Source organism: Sus scrofa, chromosome 9 (assembly GCF_000003025.6).
Source record: "Sus scrofa isolate TJ Tabasco breed Duroc chromosome 9, Sscrofa11.1, whole genome shotgun sequence".
Classification (NCBI taxonomy): domain Eukaryota; kingdom Metazoa; phylum Chordata; class Mammalia; order Artiodactyla; family Suidae; genus Sus; species Sus scrofa.
Window position 1 is genome coordinate 67,239,513 of NC_010451.4, and position 23,377 is coordinate 67,262,889.

Below are 23,377 nucleotides of genomic sequence, written 5' to 3' on the forward strand. Positions count from 1 at the left end.
AGCACATGACAAGGAGGCTCAGTCCTCTTCCTGCTGCACAAGGAGGGCTCTGGTACAGAACCGACTGCCACGAACTGAGCAGGGGTTCTGGACCTTTCTGGCATCATGTGATCCCGTACGGAATCTGACAAAAGCATGGTAACCTCTTTTAGGAAAAGGGTCATACAAAATCTTGCACACCATTTCAGAGACGTTCAAGGATTCTCAGAAGACCAGCTAAAGACCACTTCTCTGAGCCCCAGGTGAAGACGAGTGAGACTAAAGAAAATGTGTGTTGGCTAAGACTCTTCACGGTAGCACAGCCATCATCTTGCAGCTGCATCACAACTTCCGGCTACTAGTGGCGACATGCCAAAGTTGGGGAAAATCACTGTCCTATGGAAACCCACGTCCTAATGTGCCAAGATTGTCTCTTATTTCTATCCAGCCTCAGCTCTGCTACAGCTTATAGGGCCACCCTTCCTTCTTTTGCCTTGATTGATGACAAATATAAATATCTCTAGGGAGTTCCCGTCGTGGCTCAGTGGTTAACGAATCTGACTAGGAACCATGAGGTTGTGGGTTCGATCCCTGGCCTTGCTCAGTGGGTTAAGGATCCGGTATTGCTGTGAGCTGGGGTGTAGGTCACAGACGCGGCTCGGATCCCACGCTGCTGTGTCTCTGGCGTAGGCCGTGGCTACAGCTCCAATTGGACCCCTAGCCTGGAAACCTCCATATGTTGCGGGAACAGCCCTAGAAATGGCAAAAAGACAAAGGAAAAAAAAAAAAATATATATATATATATAAATAACCCTTTAGAGATGTGAAGGAATGATTTTTGGGCTATGAGGTTACTTAGATAATAAGAATAGCAAAAGGCTGATGACCTTTAAAAACAGGAAGGCCCCACCTGCCTGAACTCTGGATAGACTATTTGGCCTTGAAAGCAGAGGACACATTAAACTGATAGAAAACACATGAATGGAAAAGACACTCCATCACCGCCTCTAGTGTCCATTTTAAACGGCTTCCGACCTGAAAACTTAGTACAACATCTGAAGCTAAGTGGAGGAAACAAGAAGGGGAATCAAATTTAGATGAGAATAAAAATTTATTTTGGTAAAGAATTATATATTTTTTTAATTCGCAAAAGCTCAAAATACTTATATAAATTACCAGGCCAGAGCTTGGATTTCCACTGGATCGACCACATGAAACAAGAGTCTGTCATTTCTTCTTGCCAGGTTTGGGGCCTTTTCCAGGCCTTGGATGTATTTTCGAGGAAGCTGATACTCATCTACAATCCAAAAGGTAGAGACTCCTCAGTGAGGTCTCCTCCTGCCCTCCCCGCCTTCCTCTCTGCCTCACCATCACCCTCCTTGGCCCCCATGCTTCTGGTCTCAATCCACACAGCTACCTCCCAGCCCCCTCCCGCCACTGTGTGCTTGTTCCTGCTGTCAAGCCTCAGTTCAAACCACTTCCATCAGGAGACCTGCTCTTCTACGCCCAGCTCAAACTCAACTCCTAGGGGAATGGACCATTTATCCTTACACCTCGAGGCTCAAGTGTGTATATCAGCAACTTTCCCATTGATAGCCACTTTCTGATGCATTTCAGGCATTTATAATGTTCTCACAAGGAGAATGTGTGAGTATGTGTCTGAGTCCAGTCATGTGCTTATCTTTTTTCCTTGTATTTCCTCTGAGTACCTCATATGGGGCTCTTCATTTAAAGGGGCTCAACTCTACAAGTTAACGTGTACTGCCTGAGACCATAAAATGCCTGAGACCATAAAATGCCTTTGCTTATTGAGCATTTACTATGTGCCGGGCCCTGGGCATGAAGCAAGGATTCAAAAGGTAAGGTCTCTGATTCAAGATGCTCAGTCGAACAGGGAGTTCAGACAACAGAATAAATCAGCCAAGCTGTAGATACTAACCAGAAATATTCACACAATTGGAAAGTGTAATGTTAGCAGTTTTTAAAATGTTAATTTAAGGAAACAGAAAAAAAAAAAGGGACATGTTCTAAGACAGGCTTCCTGTGACCCTGAGCTGGGCCAATGAGCCTTTTAAGGCTGTGAAAGGCCACACGACACAAGGTGAGGGGACAACAGGGAGGAAAGCACCCAGGTGTGGACGTGCAGGTGCACGTGGGCCACAGCAAGAGGACCAGCAAGTGGAGGCCTGGTGTGGGGGGGTCAAGGACCTGCCAGAGAACCCAGATGGAATACTGGGGCTGGACGGGGAGGGTCTTTTTATTGAGCTTATGAGTTTATTCTGAAGGCACTGAGGAGGCGTAAAAAGTTTTTTAGAGAGGAATGATGTGACCACATTTGTTTTAGAAGAATGACTCAGGCAGCTTAAACTGAGGACACCCTGGAGGCTGGGTGACTCCAGATAGAAAGAACCTAGGCTCTGGAGTCCGACAAATCAAAGTTCAGAGCCCAGCTGCAGCACTCAACAGCTGGATATCGCAGCGCAAAGTACTGAACCTCCGTTTCCTCATCTGCAAAATATGCAGCATCATTACGACGAAAAGAAATCGAGCCTGCGAAAAGTCCAGCAAGGTGCCTGGCCCAGTGTGGGTGCTCAGCAAAGGTTTTATAAAAAGAGGAAACCAGGAAGAAAACTATTTAGTCTGGTGGAGAGAACATGGGAATTGGGGGGGGGGGCGCGCTAAAGGATTTGGTTCCAACATTAGGTCTACCCTGTGCTGGCTGCTAAAAACTAGAGAGACCATATAGAGAGTGAGTTTCGTTGGTGGGAAGATCTTTGCCAAGTTAGACCAGTGTCTCAGTTTCCTCATGGGGGATGCTCACCAAGCAAGAGCCGGCCGAGGTGGTGGACCTGGTTTCCCTGAATCTGGACCTGCAGGCTGTCCTTGGCCCCGGGGGCAGGAGTGACAGTGGTGCTAGCCTGGCATCGCTGCTGGAGGATGGCTGCCACTGAGTACGGGTCCAGACCGTAGGCCTCCAAGTTCCTGACCACGGTCACCTGGGGGACAGAAGACTGTTGGTAGCGCAGACCACATGCCCTCCCCTCCAGAAGCCTTCGGGGGCCTCAGCAGCTTCCTCAGGCCCTATAGTCAGCATCCCTACAACCATACCTTTTCATTCAAATACTTACTTTTTGTGCTTCTACATTGATTCTTTCTTTCTACCCCATCCAATATAGGCACACCTCAGGGATATTGTGGGTTCAGTTCCCAAGCCACCATAATAAAGCAAGTCACATGAATTTTTTGGTTTCCTAGTGCACATAAAAGTTATATGCACATGGAGTTCCCATCATGGCTCAGGGGTTAACGAACCCGACTAGCATCCATGAGGACGAAAGTTCGATCCCTGGCCTCGATCGTGGGTTAAGGATCCGGCGTTGCCGTGAGCTGTGGTGTAGGTTGCAGACGCGGCTTGGATCTGATGTTGCTGTGGCTGTGTTTTAGGTGGGCAGCTGCAGCTTCAATTAGACCCCTAGCCTGGGAAGCTCCATATGCCGCAGGTGTGGCCCTAAAAAGACAAAAAAAAAAAAAAAAAAAAAAAGTTACATGCACTATACTGTTAAGTGTGAGATAACATATGTCTTAAAAAACAAAGTACATACCTTCATTAAAAAATACTTTATTGCTAAAAAATGCTACCCATCATCCAAGTCTTCAGGGAGTTGTAATCTTTTTCACAAAAGCGACATCAAAGATCACTGATCATAGATCACCATAATAAATATAATAATAATGAAAAAGTTTGAAATATTATAAGAATTACCAAAATGTGACACAGACACAGGAAGTGAGCAAATACTGGAAAAATGGTGCTAACAGACTTGCTTGTCAAAGGGTTGCCACAAACTTTCAATCTGAAAAAAACCCATTATCTGTGAGGCACAATAAAACAAGGTGTGCCTGTATAAGTTACATATTAAGTGAGATAGATAATCTCTCTCATTGATAACACATGCTTTTCAAAGTTTTTTTTTTTTTTTATTTTGGATAATTTAAAGCATAAATAAAAGTATGGGAGTTCCCATCGTGGTTCAGTGGAAACATATCTGACTAGTATCCATGAGCACACAGGTTCGATCCCCGGCCTCGATCAGTGAGTTGCAGATCCTGTGTTGCTGTGAGCTGTGGTGTAGGCCAGCCTTGATTCGACCCCTAGCTTGGGAACCTCCATATGCTGTGGGTGCAGCCCTAAAAAAGACTAAATAAATAAATGAAAGTAGACTAGCATAACGAGCTCCCATGTAACCACCACCAATTTCAACAATTATCAACTCATGACCAACCTTGATTCAGCTCTCTCTCCACCTACCCCACTTCCACATTACTTAAATGCAAGTCCTCCTAGATATCACATCATTTGGTCTATAAATATTTCAACATGTCGCTCTGAAAGATAAGGGTTCTCTCTTTTTTTCCGGCTGCACAGAAGTTCCAGGGCCAGGGATCTAATCCAAGCCACAGCTGCAACCTATGCCACAGCTGTGTTAACATCAGATCCTTTACCCACTGTGCCACAGCGGGAACTCCTTAAGGGCTCTTTTTAATATAGAGACGAAACCATCATCACACATACGCACACATTCAAGAAGCAGGATTGTTCTTCAGGTTATCATTATCAGTTCTCATTGATTGAATGTGTACCTGCCAAGGACTATTCTAAGCCCTTCACCTTCATATACTCCTTCATTTGATCCTCACAGTGCCTTTTGAGGCAGGTATTATCCCCATTCTTCACATAAGGAAACTCGAGCAAATAGATATTAAGGAACTTGCTTAAAGTCAAGCAGCAAGACAAAGGCCATATTTGAAGCCAGGTCTCTAATCTCAAAGCCCACGCTCATAACCGGGCACTGGAAGGTTATTTTGAACCCAAGTCTGTTTTCTTGGGATTTCTATCCAATAATCCTATTTCTGTCTTCTCAAGGCATACAAAGTAAGCGCACTCCTTTTCCCAAGGACAGCTTTTCACATATTTGAGGACAGCTGTAATCTGTTCCCTATGACCGTGTGTGGCCAAGCTAAACGCGGTCGGTTCCTCCAGAGATTCTTTACCTTCTTCGCCAGTTATTTGCATTAAGCAAGGCCCAGGAGGTAACAGAGAGTAAGAACTGAAAGACCATACCAAAGTTCTAAGAAAAAAAATAGAAATAAGATCTTGTTTACTTTTGGAACAGGTTCTAACAAGTTCCTTAGCACAAAATCCTAGAGGACACTGAGGAAGGGGGTCAGCTGTACCTGTTTTACATAGGGCCCAACCCGGTCACAAACATGGGTGTTCCAGAAAACAACTTTTGAGGTGTTTGATGCCAATCTAAAAACCTCCAATCACATTAGAGAGACTAGAACTTAAAGACATTAAATCACCAACTTCGTCTTATAAAACATACCTTTTTGGGAGTCCCCACTGTGGCTCAGTGGGGTTAGAAACCCGACTAGTATCCATGAGGATGTGGGTTTGATCCCCAATCTCATTCAACGGGTCAAGGATCCGGCATTGCCGAGAGCTGTGGTGTGGGTTGCAGACGCGGCTTGGATCCTGCATTGCTATGGCTGTGGGGTAGGCCAGCAGCTATAGCTCCGATTCGACCCCTAGCCTGGGAACGTCCACATGCCTCGGGTGCAGCCTTAACAAGCAAAACAAAAATAAAAATTAAAAAAAATTTAAAAATACTAAGACATACCTTTTTATTAGAAGCTCTCTGTGCTAGTGTGATGTCGATTGGGCAGATTTTGCCTTTCTTCACAATGGGCTCTTGTCCCGGAAAGGTTACTTGATAGGCAGGCTGCAATTTTTCCAAACATCTGAAATGGGAGTTAATGAGCTGGAGACTGATAAAGCCAACAGCAACCACATCCTTATCCCCCACTCCCAGCAGGCGGCTGGGCGGAAGCTGATCTTACAGGCAGTGGGTTGCCTTTGACTGCACAGTAGAATCATTCAAATCACTAGAGGCTGCACCCCAGACCAATGAAGTCAGAAACTCTGAACAGGAAGATGTGCAGCGACAGTCAAGACCCCCCGATGCAGGGAAGGGAACATCAATGACTTGAGCCCCTGGGAACTGTTCCCTGGCTTGACCTTCTAAAAATCGGCCCAGGCAGCCTTGTGGAGTTTACTAACGGCCTCAAGACCCCACCTTACCCATAATAAAGCGCTGCTTCACCTTTCTGATAGGTTCCAATCATACATCCTTTACAGACACACTTACCACAAGGAATTTCTGCCTTTTGTCCAACCAGATTTTCTTCTGCTATCATTTATATTGGGATTGACAAGCTTTTTCTACAAAGGGCAAGATGCTAAATATTTTAGGCTTTAATGGCCATATGGTCTCTGTTGAAACTACTCAACTCTGCTATTTAATTCAGCACAAAAGCACCGAAGACAATACATAAACGAATGGGTGTGGCCATGTGCCAATAAAATCTTATTTATAAAAACAGGTAGCTGGCCAGATTTGGCCCAGAGGCCGTAGTTGCTAAATGACTCCTGATATAAATTATTTTCAGTTTTGGTTATGTGGAAAAGAAAGGGTATAAAAACATTTCTTTTGTTCCTTTTTGTTTGTATATCTTTTTGAAGTTCTTTTTTTTTTAAGGGCCACACCCACGGCATATGGAGGTTCCCAGGCTCATGGTGGAATTGGAGCTGCAGCTGCTGGCCTATGTCACAGCCACAGCAACGCAGGACCTGAGCTCCATCTGCGACCTACACCACAGCTCGAAGCAATGCCGGATCCTTAATTCACTATGCGAGACCAGGGATTGAATCCACATCCTCATGGATACTAGTCGGATTCATTACTGCTGAGCCACGACAGGAACTCCTGGAGTTCTTATTTTTAATTAAAGTTCTTTTCTCTCTCCCTCTCAAGTTCTCCTATAATGCGTTGGCTCAAATTGTTCCAAAGACCTTCCACATTAGAATTACCCACGCTTGTGTTTATATAGACATGGTGTGAATTATGGAAAGAAGGTCAGAGGCAATGCCAGTGAAAATTCTGAAGTCAAATATGACAGACATTAAGGGGAAGGGACAGACACATTGGAGAGGGGCTGCCAGTCCCCACTACCTGCTCAGGAGACTGTCCCATGGAAGCTTCATGACTGTGTGCTGTTCATTTTTCTCTAAGATGCAGTCACATAGGATGGGATCCAATTTCACCAGACTAAAGGGAAAGAAGAGGCAACAAAGAAATCCTACTCCCACCCCTTCTGATCAGGATTCATCTTCTTTCTTTTCTTTTCTTTTTTGGCTGCACCGTGGCATATGGAGTTCTTGGGCCAGGGATCAGATCTAAGCTGCAGCTGTGACCTACACCGCAGCTCGGGCAATGCCAGATCCTTCACCTACTATGTTGGGCCAGGGATCAAACCGCGTCCCAGCGCTGCAGTGACACCACTGATCCCATTGCGCCACAGGGGAACTCCAGGATTCATCTCTTATGTGTTATTTATAGTCATTCAGGATTATCAGGACCAATTAGGGACCAGAGTCCATGAAGCAATGTACCCTCTGGATGGGAGGTCACACATGTGTTTTCCTAGAACAAAGAAGCAGGCGGGGGAGGGGAAAGTGGGATGGGAAAAATCCCAAGACTGGGTTCCCTGGCTTAGTTCTGCTACTAACTAACCACAATTAAGCCAGTAGTTCCCAACTTCTTGATCATGAGGGTGTCTTCTGAAGTTAAAAAATTAATGGAACACTCTTCATTTAGTAGCTTGCCTTCTGCATCCACTTACTAAGAAGATAGAGAATACCAAAAAGCTAAGATGACTCTGGTAAAATTTTGTAAAGGTTGCATTTTATTCCTCACAATAGCACCTGCATTTGAAAATCAGTAGTAGATACACACGAGACGATGCTCCCTCAGGCTCCGTCAACACTGACAGTGAACGTGGATCTGAAGACCCTAGGCCACAACTCGAGTGTTTAGAAACCACTGGCCTCAATTATTTCGCAAAGGCTGGGATCTCCTGCGCCCTCTCCAGCCCGGCCACCCCCCTCGAATGTCCGCATCTGCTAGAGGCGAGCTCGGGCAAGCTCTCCTCCCCATCCACTCACTTCTTGTTGTCTGCATCAACCAGGTCATGTTTCTTGGCGTAGCTGATGACGATCGTTCGGACCTCGCCGCCCTCGAGAATGCTCCCCTTCCTAGGTGAGAAGGGACCGGGGCGGTTATTCGTGTTGTGCCGGGGGGTCGGGGGGTAAACTGCAAACACCAAGACTCACTCCCTGCTCGGCAGGGCGCCGTCCTCGGCTTCTCGGCGTTCTTCCCTTTTCCTGCCTGAGGCCAGCAGGGCCATGTGGAGAATAATTACAGGTAGAAAAGGGAGACCTACTCTCTCGTTCATTTAGTCCAGAGACACGTCCCTGGGGAAGGAGGCTTGAAGCTGGATCTGGGGGGAGGGAGAAGAGGGGGAAAGCGGGTGGTGCCAGTCACAGGAGAACACGACTCGGGCTGAGAGGACTAGAGGCCGGAACACCAAGCAGGCAGAGAAGGGCTGCTCTCCAAAGACTCACTTGTGGCCAGACTCCTGGAAGAGCAGGGTCATGCTGGCTGGGACACAGTAGAGGGATTTTATATCTGGAGGGTGATAGGGCTGTTCCCTGCTACCCTCCTGGACTGTCTGAGAGGTCGGGGAGGGCTCGGGTATGACGAAAGATGTGATCCTAAAACCCAGCAGAAGGAAAGAAAAAACACATTTTATACTCGTGCCTCGGCGACTCCCGGTCCGTGGCCCCGGTGCCCTGGGGCGGGCTGAGCTGCGGTGACCAGGCCCCCGCACTCACCTCGGGTGCTTCCAGTCCACAGCCACAATGCTCTCCACCCCTTGGCTCAGCTCCTTCACCTGTATAATCTGCTCCTGCTGCATGTGCTGCAGGAACTTAGAGAGCTAAGGGAGAGAGGGCCGGTGGGAGGGACCTCGTCGATGGCGCGCACACACTGAGCACCTGTGACGTGCCAGACACCAAGCCGGGAGGGTCCTAGGGAGGGACGTGGGACGGTCCCCGTCCTCATCCAGCTAGGAAGTGGGAGGCCCCCACCCTGAGGGTCAGGGACTAACCAGTGAAGCCTTTCGGGACTCTGATCAGACGGACGGGGGTGGGAAGGACAGAGGGGAGTTGGCGCCCACCCAACTGCCTCAGCCCAGGGAGCTGTCCTCCCCCGCTATACCTGGAATCAAAAAGCTTAATTCTAGCCTCAGCCCTGCGGACAGGGCTTCCCCAGTGTCCAGCCAGCTCACGCCATGTGTGCCCCACACAACTCTCTGCGTGGGGTGCAGAGCAGGTTCCCGCTTACCTTTTTGTAGCTTGACTTCTTTACGTCCAGCTGTCGTCCCTCGGGGCTGATGGCAGATGGAAAAGGCGAGTTAAGCTAACACGGCGGTAGTGGCGGGGCCTGCCTGACACTGAGAGGAGGGCATCTTTCTCAGCCTTCCTCCTATGTGTTTGGAAAGAAGCCGCTGTTTCAGAACTCTCGGCCCAGTGGCAGCACCAGAGAGTGATAGAGATGTCAGGACACTCTAGGTGCTTGCTGTCTGATAGACCTTTCCCTAAAGATGGAGTGTTCTCTGCAATCAAATGTGGTCGCCACGAGCCAGACGGGGCTATTACGCACTCAAAATGTGACCAGTGTGACAAAGGAACTGAACTTCAAATCGTATCCCATTTTAACTACTGTAAATAGCCACACGTGGCTCCTGGCTACTGTGCTAGATACAGCTTTAGATTCCTCTCAAACTAAATAACCTCCTGTGGCCTCAAAAGCTTCACCAAGCTCACTGCGGTGGCCAGGCTGGAGCAGGATTTGGCAAACTACCTCTGCAGGCCGATTCCGGCCACGCCTGTTCATCTGCAGTCTACAGTTGTCTTAGTGCCACAAAGGCAGACTTGAATGGCTGCAAGGGATGGTAGGGCCTGAGAAGCCTAAAATAATTACTAGCTGATTTTTTTTTTTTTTTTTTTTTTTTTTTGCTTTTTAGGGCTGCACCAGAGGCATATGGAGGTTCCAGGCTAGGGGCTGAATCAGAGCTACAGCTGCCAGCCTACACCACAGCCACAGCAACACGGAATCCAAGCCTCGACCTACACCACAGCTCACGGCAACACCAGATCCTTAACCAACTGAGTGAGGCCAGGGATCAACCCACATCCTCATGGATCCTAGTCGGGTTTGTTATCGCTGAGCCACAAAGGGAACTCCTAGATGACTCTTCATAGAAAAAGCTTGCTAATTCCTTTCCTACTCTCCTGGTTTCAGGGGTGAGTCCCTAATGAAAGCTATGGGCATTCCATCTCCCTAGAACGTACATCTTCTCTCAAATGTGACAAGCAATAGCAGTGGGATTCACAGGGAGCCCGTCTAGAACCCACCCTAGGTTAGGAACCTCTACCCTGGAGAGTATTCCAGGATCCCTTTTGTTAGTTACTTGTGGCCCAGCAAGGTCAGGACAAATTACCAAGTAACCCTGGCACACACTTCAGGCCCCACACGTGTGTAGAATGCCTTAAGGAAGCTCACATGTAAAGAGGAAGACAATTACATTAAAACTACTTTAAAAAAAAAAAAAAAAGCAAAACTCTCAAAAAGAAATAAGTTCAGATTTCAAGTAAAAATCAATGAGCAAATCTCCTGACCTGATAATATTTACGGGGGTTAGGTTGTTTGATCCTGACAGCAATCCTTCAAGTGTTGGAAATTAGGGCTCAGAGAAGCCTGGTGATGGGTTCAGATCTGCCTTGCTCCAGCACCCTGGGGAGCTGGCATTGAGCCCAGGTGGCTCTGTCTTCAAAGTCAGGTTTCATTTACATGTAATACTCCCCTCCCAGTGGCTTCTGTTTGGGAGGAAGGGGGAGGGGTTCACACTGATTCTTCCTCCTGATACAACCTAATCTGTCCCACTTATTCTTCAGAAGCGTGTGAGGGGACTGAACAGTCCAGAGGAAGCCTCTGGACAAAGAGGCTGCCCGGGACTCTTCATGGACAGGACATGCCTCCCGATTCATGAGCGAGCCCAGAATCGCCACAGCAGAAGCAGTACTCAGAGCATCCTGGGAAACTTTTTTTTTTTTTTTTCTTGTCTTTTTAGGGCTGCACCCTCGGCACCTGGAGGTTCCCAGGCTGGGGTCCAATTGGAGCTGTAGCCGCCAGCCTACACCACAGCACAGCAATGCGGATCCTAGCCAGGTCCATGACCTGCACCACAGCTCACAGCAACACTGGATCTTTAACCCACTGAGCGAAGCCAGGGATCGAATCTGTGACCTCATGGGTGCTAGTCGAGTTTGTTAACCACTGAGCCACAATGGGAACTCTGCATCTTGGGAATTTTAACCTTCACTTCCTCAACATCCTTTCACTGCCTAAAAGTGAAGTTTTTAAAACTCAGTATTAACCAGATCAATCCTCCATTTCACTCTTTCCTCATTATGTCCCTCAATAGCCAACGCCCCCATCAGTCTCCACCAAAAGAGCAAAAGAGAGACCCAGGCCCCGGGCTCCGCCCACACCACGCCTTCCATACCAGCAGGAGAACATGTGGCTGCCCAGGAGAGTGCTGGTGAGTAAAGGGAGGTCGGCCTTTTTGAGTCGGCACTTCAAAGCATGCAGGAAGCATCTCTCTAACAGTTCGTCCATTTGATCTGTAAGGAAAAGGCAAGAACCACGCCCTTCCTGAGGGATGCAGAAGACATGCATGACACCATAAACTCCCCGGGTGGCCACAGCCCGACCTCACCCCTCAGCTCTGGAGCAAGCCCATTCCCAGACACCAAAGCTTCCAGACTCTCTGGAACAGAGCCTTTTCGGAGGAGTCAGGCCACAGGGTGCCACCCCGCCAGGCGCACATCCTTCTCAGGCAGAGAAGTCAGAGCCAGAAGAAACCTGAGAGGGCTGTGTCCAAATGGTGGGGCCGATGGGTACCCACGGGACAGTGACTCATGTGGAAAAGACGGTGGGAGGGCAAAGGGCTGTCACGCCGCCTCCACCAAAAATAAGGGCTTGGCCCTCCCGCCGCGCCAAGCTGCGGTGCTGCTCTAGCCAGAACACGTCAGCCTCCTGCACGGAGAGGAGATGGGCCCTTCTACTCCCAGAGCTGTACCTTGAAGGGTCTTGCCGTCTGTGGGGTCTGGGTTCAGGCCCCCGACATTGGGGTCTTCTGCGGCTTCTGACAGGGACTTCTCCGCACACCTCTGCTGAACCTCCCCAAACTCCTCCTCCTCTCCCTCCAGGGTCAGGTGCCTCATGTCTCCCTGAAGGGCAGCATTCGCCTGGACAGACCCCTTCTCTTCACTGGGATCGGGGGGATCCAGGGTCAGTGGAGCAATGGATGGTGGAGAGGACTTTTCTCCAGATCGCCTGCAAAATCCTCAGGTCAGAAACACTGAGCTGCAGCCACAATATTCTCCATCCCCAGCCAGGGGGTCAGTGGGGGTCCAGAGAGAGTAAGAGCCACAGACAGGAGTGTCAGGGAGGCCAGAGAGCTGGGGTGTGCACCTCAACTCTGTTTGTGATTCTGGGCCCAGAAAAGTCCCATGCCTCAGTTTCCTCATCTCTGAAATGGGGAGAATAATTCTTGTCTCCTCCTTATCCAAAGAAATAATAATGCAAACTACTGCATTTGGAGTGGATAAGCAATGAGATCCTGCTGTATAGCACAGGAACTTATCTAGTCACTTACAATGGAACATGATGGAGAATAATGTGAGAAAAAGAAGGTGTATGTGTGTGTGTGTGTGTGTGTGTGTGAGAGAGAGTGAGAGAGAGAGAGAGAGACTGGATCACTATGCTGTACAGTAGAAATTGACAGAACACTGTAAACCAACTATAATGGAAAAAATAAAAATCACTTAAAATTTAAAAAAAAAAAAGAAATAATATTATTAACAGAAATTCAGGGACAGAGAAAAATTAAAGACAGAGAAGCCTCCTTCCCAAAGTATTCCTCTCATATAAATTAAAAACCAAACTGTTTTGAATTGACAAAATTTAGATCCCAAATGCCAGTTTGGTGAAATCAAACCCAAGGCTCAGAATATGTAACAAAGTGCAAACACCTAGATTACTCACGACTACAAAATCAGTTGCTTCTGTGTTAAATCAGAATGCAATCTAACGTGGAGTAGAGCTTACAATGCTTTTATGTCACAAAGCCTTGCAAAGACAGGAACAAAAGTGATGCCACATAGCAGAGCAGGCAGAGTAGTGAAAGCAAAAAGCTTTATCTTAGCTAAGGCTATGTAAATCTTTCTTTCTTTTTTTTTTTTTTTTTTTGAAATTTAAGGCCGCATTCATGGCATATGGAAGTTCCCAGGCTAGGGGTCCAATCGGAGCTGCAGCTGCCGGCCTACGCCACAGCCACAGCAACACCAGATCCAAGCTGTGTCTGCGACCTACACCACAGCTCACGGCAACACCGGATCCTTAACCCACTGAGCAAGACCAAGGATTGAACCTGTTGTCCTCATGGATACTAGTTGGATTCATTTCCACTGTGCCACGATGGGAACTCTAGATTATGTAAATCAAACTAAGGTTTACTAACAGCGGCAGCAAGGCTTATTAGTATGGCTAATAGAGAGGCATGAGTGCGTGTTTAGGCTCTGCTGATCAGATAAACAACATGAGTATTTTCAAAGGGTGGGAGGAGGGGAGACTGAGGCAGCTTCTGGTAAAACAATTTCTAACAGTCAGAAAACACGGTGTTGGGAGAACATCAGTGAGCAGCCCTCAGATGGCTGCTGAAACCCAGCTGTTGAGGCTGTACCTCCAGAGAAGCAGGGTTTGACCAATACTTGTAAAATGAGTAACTCCAAGACTGACTAAAAATATAAGGGTAAATCTACTGACAGGCCACAATACTTGGCCAAAGGATTGGGTAAAAAGAAAAGCACTATTTACTATTTTGGTTAAATGACAAGAAAACAACCAGAAAATAAACTGGCACATAGCTCTAGAGAGCAACTGTCACAGTGAGAAAGTGCACCTTCCACAAGGGGGAGCAGATCTGGAATCTGAAACCTGAATAACAAGCAAGGAATCAGGTTATCACCCTGGTGCCTGAGGAGCCGCTCTACTTTGATTTGGATTCAGATGTGAGAATTTCCACGAATTGGTCACAGGGCCAGAAGATGTCTAAATGTCTGTGGCAGAAAAGGCCTGATTGAATAATGCTGTAAAGATAGAGGGCATCACTGTACTGAGAGGCAGAGAAGACAATCCCTAAGGGCTTCTTCCAGGCCTAGGAGTCTACAATTTACCTAGAAAACAATTAAAAGTTCTCTGCAATTTCTTTGCCTGAATAAGTAAAACGAAACAAAATACCCACAAAACTTTTCTCCACATTTAGCCAGGAAATCAGTGCCTCTCAGGTCAGCAATTTGCTGATTGGCACAGCAGGGGCCAAAACTCTCACTTCTGAATCCAGGCTCTCTCCACCCCACCCCCCAGCTCCCTGTAAAACAGAAGAAACACTGAACCCACCACAAGTGGTCCTGGTAGGTGTGGAGCACAGAGAAGCCCCTTCCCTTCAGACCTGAGGTCAGCATCTCAGCCGTGGACATGGCAGCGACTCCGATGGCAACGGGGGCTCTGAGGAGGAGGCCAGAGACAAGGGTCAGGGAAAGTCTTCCAGGAGGGCACATGTCAGGACCAGCTTCCTTCGCATGTGCTCCAAGCACCCTACTTGCCAACCTGAAGCATCCACTTGTAAAGCAAAACTAAAACTCAGTCTGGTCTCTGTCTTCTTCAAGTTACCTATAAATACGACTTTCCAAAATCCCTTGACCAAATACTGCCTTCTGTGTAAGCAACTCCTCTACTGATGTCATGACTGTTTGATTCCTATTATGCCTCAAACCCAGGCAGAACTTGGAAGGATATTTAAATTTCCCTTTCTCTAATTTCAAAAATATAATTTTTTTTCTTTCTTTTTTCTTTTTTTTTTTTTTTTTTAGAGCCACACCTGTGGCATATCAAGTTTCCAGGCTAGGGGTCTAATCGGAGCTGTAGCTGTTGGCCTATACCACAGCCATAGCAACACGGGATCCAAGCCACATCTGCAACTTTCACCACAGCTCATGACAACGCCGGATCCCTAACCCACTGAGCAGGGCCAGCGATGAACTCGCATCCTCATGGATACATTCAGGTTCATTACCGCTGAGCCACAATGGGAACTCCCAAAAATATAAATTATCTTCCCTACCTTAAAAAAGGCATAGCCATCCTATAGGGAAGTTCAGAAGGGAGGCCATTCACAAGCCATGCGTCAGGCTGAGGGATACCTCAGGGAGGAAAGAAGAGAAATACAGAGGTACCAAGTAGGGAGGTTCTCCTGCGTTGGCTCTTTATAATGGGTGATGTTCTTTATCACAGGCTTGCTCTGTGTAACTATCTTTCTAAGAACTGGATGTGTGCAGAATATCAAAAACCATCACATTTACAATAACTACAAAAAACTTCCAAAGCCCAAATGGGAAATCTCTGTCAGCTCGGTGTTACTCAAGCATGGAGAACACATTGCCTGTAAGGATCCCTGTCCAGCTGGCTAACGGGAGGGGATTTGACAAGCCAGGCAAAAGTTGCCTGGGCCCCAAAAGAGAAGATCAAGGACAGAGTTCCCAACATTGGAACTTCAGAAAATGTTTGTTAATCTGGTGGTTCCACTTACTGTCCCCAAGGGTCAGTACCTGCCGCAGAATCTTTGAGCCTGGCTTCTTTCCCAGCTCCTAAAAGAGAGGTCTTTGTCCTCACCCTCGGAAGGGTCAAGGTTCAGGAACTTCAGCCTTGAACATGGATTGCAGTTTCAATAAAGGGTCACTTGTACCCTTATCTCCTGCTATAAACTACCTAGGCTTCATTTCTACATACGCTCTAAAAGCCAAGCTGAGCAGACCCATTATACATTTATGTAGTTTCCTCCTGTTGTGGACAGAATACTGGGGGGAAAAAACAATAATACCACCATTGTTTTCAACTGCAAGTTTTGCTACAGGTGAACAAGGAAGGAAACATTTCTAGTGCTTGGTTCCAAAAGGTTCGAGGAAAATAGGGGAATATGAGCAGCAAAAATAAGATCTTTGAACACTGACCCCAGTACCACCACCATGCCTACAATCTCTCTCTCTTTCTCTCTCAAAGAAGCAATGAGTAAAACAATGAGATGTCGTTTTCCACTCAGGATGACACCAATGAAGATGACCCGTCATATCCAATGTCAGTGATGTTTATGGAACCTGGCACCATGGACCCTGTAGGTAGGAGTGAAAACTGCTACAGCACTTTTTTAGGACAACAGAAGATACCCACAATCTCCGGCCAAACAGTTCTACTTCTTAGTATCTACTTTAGAAAAATATTGGCACCAGTGTCCCTAGAGACATCAGGAAGATAGTGTTTGTGACAGAGTGGAGGCAACCCCAATGTCCACTAGGAGAAGACCTTTTCCATTAGCCCACAGCCAGTAAAAATATTCAGCTTATGGAGTTCCCTTCATGGCTCCGCGGTTAATGAACCCAACTAGGATCCGTGAGACTTTGAGTTGGATCCCTCACCTCACTCAGGGGGTTAAGGATCTGGCGTTGTGTGTAGGTCGCAGACACGGCTCGAATCCCAAGTTGTGGTGGCTGTGGCATAGGCCGGCGGCTGCAGCTCCAATTCAGTCCCTAGCCTGGGAACCTCCATATGCCTCAGGTACAGCCCTAAAAAAAGCAAAAAAAAAAAAAAAAAAGATTCAGCTTATGTGCGCTTGCTGACACAGGAAATTTCTGCACCATCTTAAGTGAAAAAGAAGTTTAATTCTGTTTGTCTATATTTTTAAACATACACACCCCATATCACACATTTTGTATGCACGTGTACATATGCATTGAAGAAGGCTGGCAAGGACATGCATCAGAATGATAATGGTTGCTTCTAGGAGAAAAGGATGGTGGGGTGAGGGGGCTTTTGATTTTTCAGAATTGCTCATATGATCACTTCCTAATTTATTTTAAGAAAGAAGCAGTGGTGATAGCTGAACAATTCTATAAATATACTAAAAATCACTGAATTGTACGTTTGAAACAGGTGAATTTTACAGTATGTAAACTATACCTCAATAAATCTGTTAAAAATAATTAAAAGATGAGGATGATGATGTGGATGCTGGGAGGAAAAAAACATCAAAGTCATGAAAGACAAAGAAAGACCAAGGAAATGTCACAGACAGGAGACTAAGCAGACATGACAAATAAAAGCAATGTGGCACCCTAGACTGGGTCCTTGAACAGAAAGAAAAAAAGACACCGTGGGAAAACTGGGGAAATATGAATAAAGTCTATAATAGTGTTAATAGGATTGTACCAATGTTAATTCCCTAGTTTGGGTAACAGTACTGTGGTTATGTAAGATGTTATCCCAGGAAGCTGGGTTAGGAGTATATCTAAACTCTGTACTACCTTTGTAACTCTGCTATAAATATATATATTTTTTAATTTTAAAGGATAAAAGAAAAATTTTAATTCTAAAAAGGAGAAGCTGCAGCAGGAGCAAATACTCTTGACCCAGATGTGTCGACACCCTACAAGCAGCTCACTGCCATTCCCCACTCTGATTCTTACAGAGGAATCTGGTTTTTCTTTTAATCCTTTTCCCATATGCCATGGAGCTGTCATTCCCACCCCTCCTAAGTTTTTTCCCCAAAAGCGCAGCTGACTGACACAGTACCTGTTCCCCACCAAGGCAATGGCACAGAGGTCACCTTTCTGTACCTGAGGCAGACCAGCAGGGGGCACCACTAGCCCTGGCAGCATCAAATCTGCAACAAACAAAAGCATCACAACTAATTACAGTTTACTCCATCATTGAGCCATTCACTCAACAAACATTTATTAAGTATGGCAATTATTCATAATGAAAATAAAAAGGGGCAACCTGAGCATTAGACTTTTTCCCTTTGGGAGGCTAGCAGTCAAACTTGAGCACCAAGCTGAGGGCCCAGTTCCATGATCTAGCTTTTTCTGGTTTCCTAAATGTAGCTTATTAATAAAGTATAGCATATGGCAGTTCACAAAGTACTTTTTTTTTTTTTCTTTTTTGTCGTTTCTAGGGCCACTTCCGCGGCATATGGAGGTTCTCAGGCTAGGAGTTTAATCAGAACTGCAGCCACCGGCCTACGCCACAGCCACAGCAACGCCAGATCCGAGCTGCATCTGCGACCTACACCACAGCTCATGGCAACGCCAGATCTTTAACCCACTGAGTGAGGACAGGGATCGAACCCACAACCTCACAGTTCCTAGTTGGATTCGTTAACCACTGAGCCACGACAGGAACTCCCGCAAAGTACTTTTATGTCACTTAGCTTATTTAAGCCCTACAACAGGGTCAGAGAGGCCCAGAGAGCTTATGGGAGCAGCCAAGTGAGAGAAACAACTAACATAGGAGGAAAATTCCACTTTTTAATCATATGAATGCATGACATGGGTACATTTATTAAAGTAGTCAGCCTCGGAGTTCCCGTCGTGGTGCAGTGGTTAACGAATCCGACGAGGAACCATGAGGTTGCGGGTTCGATCCCTGGCCTTGCTCACTGGGTTAAGGATCCAGCGTGGCCGTGAGCTGTGGTGTAGGTCGCAGACACAGCTTGGATCTGGCGTTGCTGTGGCTCTGGCATAGGCCAGCAGCAAGAGCTCCGATTAGACCTCTAGCCTGGGAACCTCCATATGCCACGGGAGAGGCCCTAGAAAAGACAAAAAAATACAAAAATAATAAAGTAGTTGGTCTTTACTAAGTAGGTTTCAGCCAGTATCCAGAATAGAGGAAAACACTCTCACCTGCTCCCCCTACCAGTTTCTCGAGCACCAGAGGCCATGTTGTAAACGTTGGTAGAAGATCAGGATAAGACCACAAGGTGTACACTGTCCAAAAAGAGAACCAGAAAACATTTACGGCCAAAAAGTCAATCCTGGGACCTGGCAAAGCCAAACAATATGGTGACTTCTTGAGAAGTGACCATTTTTACTGGTAGGAAGACACATGAAGTGAGCTACAGCTTTAAGAGTTTGTTTAACTGCCAGAGTTGGATATTTGTGAGTAAAGCTACAACTAGTATTAAGTTGACTTCTGCTTCTGCCTGTCTAATATCCCTTTCCCCTTCTCTGGGAACCAGTGCCCCTTTGCCTGTGGGAAGCACATTCCATATAGTTTGCATGGGGCTGACTCCCTTCTCAAAGAGGTTGCAGTCTTGAAGAAGGTAGAGACTTAAGAAACTGGATGTCACTTGAGACTTGGAGGCACCTATGGTTCCATCTAGATTACAGCAGCAGAAAATGGCCATGGCGAATAAAAGTGGGGAAAGAGATCCAATGAGGATTCCATTTACGACCTCAGCAGCAAATAAACCAAGAACAGGGCGCCAGCCTGTACGAAATTTTGAAACTTTCCCATGTTTATTATTTTTATTCCCTCTGTTTCCATAGTGATTAGTAATAAAAACCCTTAGATTGGAGTTCCCGTCTTGGCGCAGCAGAAACGAATCCAACTAGGAACTATGAGGTTGTGGGTTCGATCCCTGGCCTCCCTCAGTGAGTTAAGGATCCGGTGTTGCTGTGAGGTGTGGTGTAGGTGCAGATGCGGCTCAGATCTGGCATTGCTGTGGCTCTGGTGTAGGCTATGAGTTATAGCTTCCATTAGACCCCTAGCCTGGGAACCTCCATATACCGTGGGTGCGGCCCTAAAAAGCAAAAAAAAAAAAAAAAAAGAAAAGAAAAAGAAAGAAAAGAAAACCCTTAGATCAAAAAGGACTTGTCTTTGAACAGCAGCAAAGTGGGTGGGGGTAGGGATGGGCTGGTGGAGGAGACTGTACTGCACTGCAGCAGCCAAGCTGGAAGAAAGAAAAGCCCCAAATGACAAGGCAGGTGTCAGCAGCCACGGAAAAGGAAAAAGACTCTCTAAGATCTGTGACAAAGAAGAAAGAAAAGAATCCTGGGAGACAGGCAGAGCCTAAGAAAGAATCCCTGGGAGATATCTGAACCAACATCTCACTGAGACAGCTGGGTATGGAGTTTAATTAATCCAGCTTCTTTTCTATGACAGTATCTCTTCAGTATCTTAAGAATATTCCACTGGTGACAGTTTTAAGAAATATTTTCTACATGCCCTAAAAGTCCACCCTTTTCAAGATCTCTGCTCCATCCCTATTTAACTCACTAGAGACCAGTGTTTCTTCATCTCAGAATTTCCCTTGGCAATCACTTTCTTTCTGTGTTAGCTGCTTTTTCCCTCCCTTCTGTAGCAATTTCCAGTCTTGAGAATAAATTCTAGGTACACTAAGTCCAAAAAGATTCTTGGGGATGATACTGGGAGATTTTGCACTTATTTAAGGAAGACAGGTTAATGGAAGAAACAAAGAGAAACAGATATCAGGCAAGGACCACAGTAATGGCCATCTCCATCCTATTGCCATACCTGTTGGATATAGGTTTTTCTCCAGTTCAAATAGGATGGGGTTACCACCACTCACGTACACAGTCACTGCGTCCCCTCTGTGAGCATACAACCTCACAATGTTGAGCTCTTCCTTTCCAGGTATTAACTCAGAGACCTGATCCGTTCCAAGAGTGGGGAAAACAGCTGTCACATCTGCACGAAGCTTTCTCCTGCAGAAAGCACACGTACCTGGTATGAATGCTGCCTGGATGGATTTTAATAAATCTTGAGGACTCAGACCCACGGGGGCCAAGGAAAAGACTGGTTTACAATGCCCTATTCTAACACATCTTACTCTCTTTCTCATCCAGTGTCTCATCTGTTTTCATATGTTCATGGGGCACATCTTTCCATTTTGTAATGAAAGAAGAAGGAAAAAAACAAAAACAAAAACCTGAAACGGGGAGCAACCCAAGTTAAGTCTGCCACTGAAAACTCAACCCTGCCTTCCTGACTCCATGCATTGCATAGCTCTGAGACCCACTCATATGTGGTGGGCAAATCTGTCAGTTCAGCATTAAACAGCTATACTAGGGCACCAAAATGACAATTATAGAACACTGGTTCCAAAATCCCCAAGGTGATATCTGCATTTGCAACACTGAACAGATACAGTTGTTACCACATGTGCCTTATCCTTTCTTACTTCACCCTTCATCTTCTGCCAAAGGGAATCACTAGCCACTTCTCATATACTTACAGTTCTCTGTGCTCCACCTAATCTCTCCTAAGGGAACCTAAGCTCTTGAGAGGGCAGGGACTCCTATATGTCTTCATTTTTGCATCCTCCACACCTTAAACAGACTGCAGTGAATACGTGCTGATTGGATTACGTTTTATTTTAAACCCACTAGAATATCCAAGAGACAGCCTGGGAAATAAATCAGGCCTCCTCTCCATCTTCACCTTCAAAATGTGTCTAACTCACCCTTGCCCCCTGCAGGCCCTTCTCAGGCCGATCCCTCAGTCCCCACCCCAGGTCGGCTGATTGAGCCCGGAAAGGGCTGTGAGCCAGCCGGGCTTGAGAGATGTCTGGGTGCCCTAATGGGCAGAGCAGGCCCCTCTTTCCCTCACCTGTCCGACCCCTTGATGGCCGTGTTGGACTTGACCCGAAAGGCCTTGGCAAACATGTCTGCTGGAGTGGGCTGGGGAAGAGAAGGAGACCACAGAAGCTAGGGACTGTCAGGAAAGAGAGAGCACAGCGGCTTCCCGACGCGCAGTCCTGGGGGTAGCCATGCTGGGGCCCGGCTGTGAAAAAGGCCCGGCTGGAAACCGAGGCCGCGCAGCTTCGCGGCCGCCCCTAGTGGCAATGCCCGGAATTGAAGCCCGGAGGGCGGGGCCGCAGAAGGCGGGGCGGACTCCCGCGCTGAGAGGGAAGCACCACCCTCGCCGCCTCGCCGGTGGGGCCGGGCTCTGCGCCTGCGCGAGCGCTTCTTGCTGGCGGGTAGGTGAGGACATTCGGTGCCCACGCGGTGCTGTTGGTTTCCACTTGGTCAGCGTTACGGAGTGTTGAGTAGGAGCTCTGTTAGCTCCCATTCCATTCAGGTTAGTTCATTTCCACAAAATTAATTGAACTCTTGTGTTTTATTAGACTTGCAATCCTCCTGAATGCTTTTCTTAAGGACTCTTGTTTATCAAGATCTTTACATTTAATTGCCCACTAAGGGCCTCAGCTAGGATTCTCTCCAAGATTTTCTCCTCCTGTTCTTTAATTTACTTGGAGTGATAATGACAATAACGGGGAATCCACTCTAGTTCCAGGTACTATACAGATAATCTTCAAATGTGTTATTTAAAATATTTTTTGACTGGCAGCGAATGGAAGTCTCTTGGCCAGAGATTGAATCTGAGCCCCAGCTGCTGCAATGCAGGATCCTTTAACCCACGGTGCCAGCCAGGGGGGATCAAAACTGCATCTACACAGGGACCCAAGCTGCTGCATTCTGATCCTTAACCCACTGTGCCACAACAGAAACTCCTGGACCCTTTAATGAATGTTTTGTGTTCAGACATTATTTGGGAGGTTTTTTCTCCAAATTAATTAAAGAAATTCACAGTGCTTATAAAAAAAATTCGTGATACATCGCAAGATCAAATTATGGTTTGACTTCTCTCTAGCAGTGTGATCTTGGGCCAATGGCTCATCCTTTCTGAAACCCTAATTTTGAACAGATAAAGGAATGAAATGTGAGGGGACTTGGGGAAGGATTCATATGTTCTGCATGCAAGAGGCACATGCAAGACGGTAGATCATGGCAGGCAGACTCCGAGAGGGTTCTCCATGGTCGTCATGTCTTTATGTGGTCCCCTCCCACATAAGACCAGGGCTGGCTCCTGTAACCATTAGTATATGGTCAAAATGACAGTGTGTGACTTGACTCATGAGGCTGTCATAAAAGACCCTGTCACTTCTACCTTGGTCTCCCAGATTTCTTGCTCTGGGGGAACCACTCATCCATCACCTTGAAAGGACACTCAGGAAGCCTGTAAAAAAGTCCATGTGGAAAGGAACCCACCTCCTGGCATCACCTCCCCAGCCATGAGATTGAGCCACCTTGGAAACACAGCCGCCTGCCCTGGGCAAGTCATCCCACCCCACATATTTTCAAGTCTTCCAACTGAGGCCTCAGCCATCAAGGAGCAGAGACTAGTCATTCCACTATGCCCCATCTCAGTTCCTAAGCCACAGAAATCATGAGATGGTAAATAATTATTGTTTTAAGCTATTAAGCCTGGGGATGGTTTGTTATGTGGCCCTGGATAGCTAATACAGGAACACAAGCATTTCTTACCCCCGGTGCCTCCTCAGATAGCCCATGGGTCCATGTCACTGTGACGGAAGCAGTCCAGCTGCTCTCCCAGGAAATCATCCTCCACTGGCTCTTTTGCTTACAGTATAAACATTGAAAGCTTAAAAGCCTAAG

The 23,377-nt window shown here is 46.8% G+C and overlaps 1 protein-coding gene across 1 annotated transcript; it reads right to left on the reverse strand.

The window, feature by feature from the left end:
• On the reverse strand, positions 1,074 to 21,738 carry EIF2D (eukaryotic translation initiation factor 2D). Its single transcript, XM_003482660.4, is given in 16 exon segments — positions 1,074 to 1,229; positions 1,232 to 1,276; positions 2,801 to 2,975; positions 5,661 to 5,781; positions 7,053 to 7,148; positions 8,045 to 8,134; positions 8,504 to 8,653; positions 8,774 to 8,877; positions 9,285 to 9,330; positions 11,509 to 11,626; positions 12,085 to 12,341; positions 14,466 to 14,573; positions 17,691 to 17,781; positions 18,800 to 18,883; positions 20,433 to 20,623; positions 21,528 to 21,738. Coding segments are annotated over 16 exon segments (1,755 nt in total). The 5' UTR covers positions 21,584 to 21,738; the 3' UTR covers positions 1,074 to 1,206.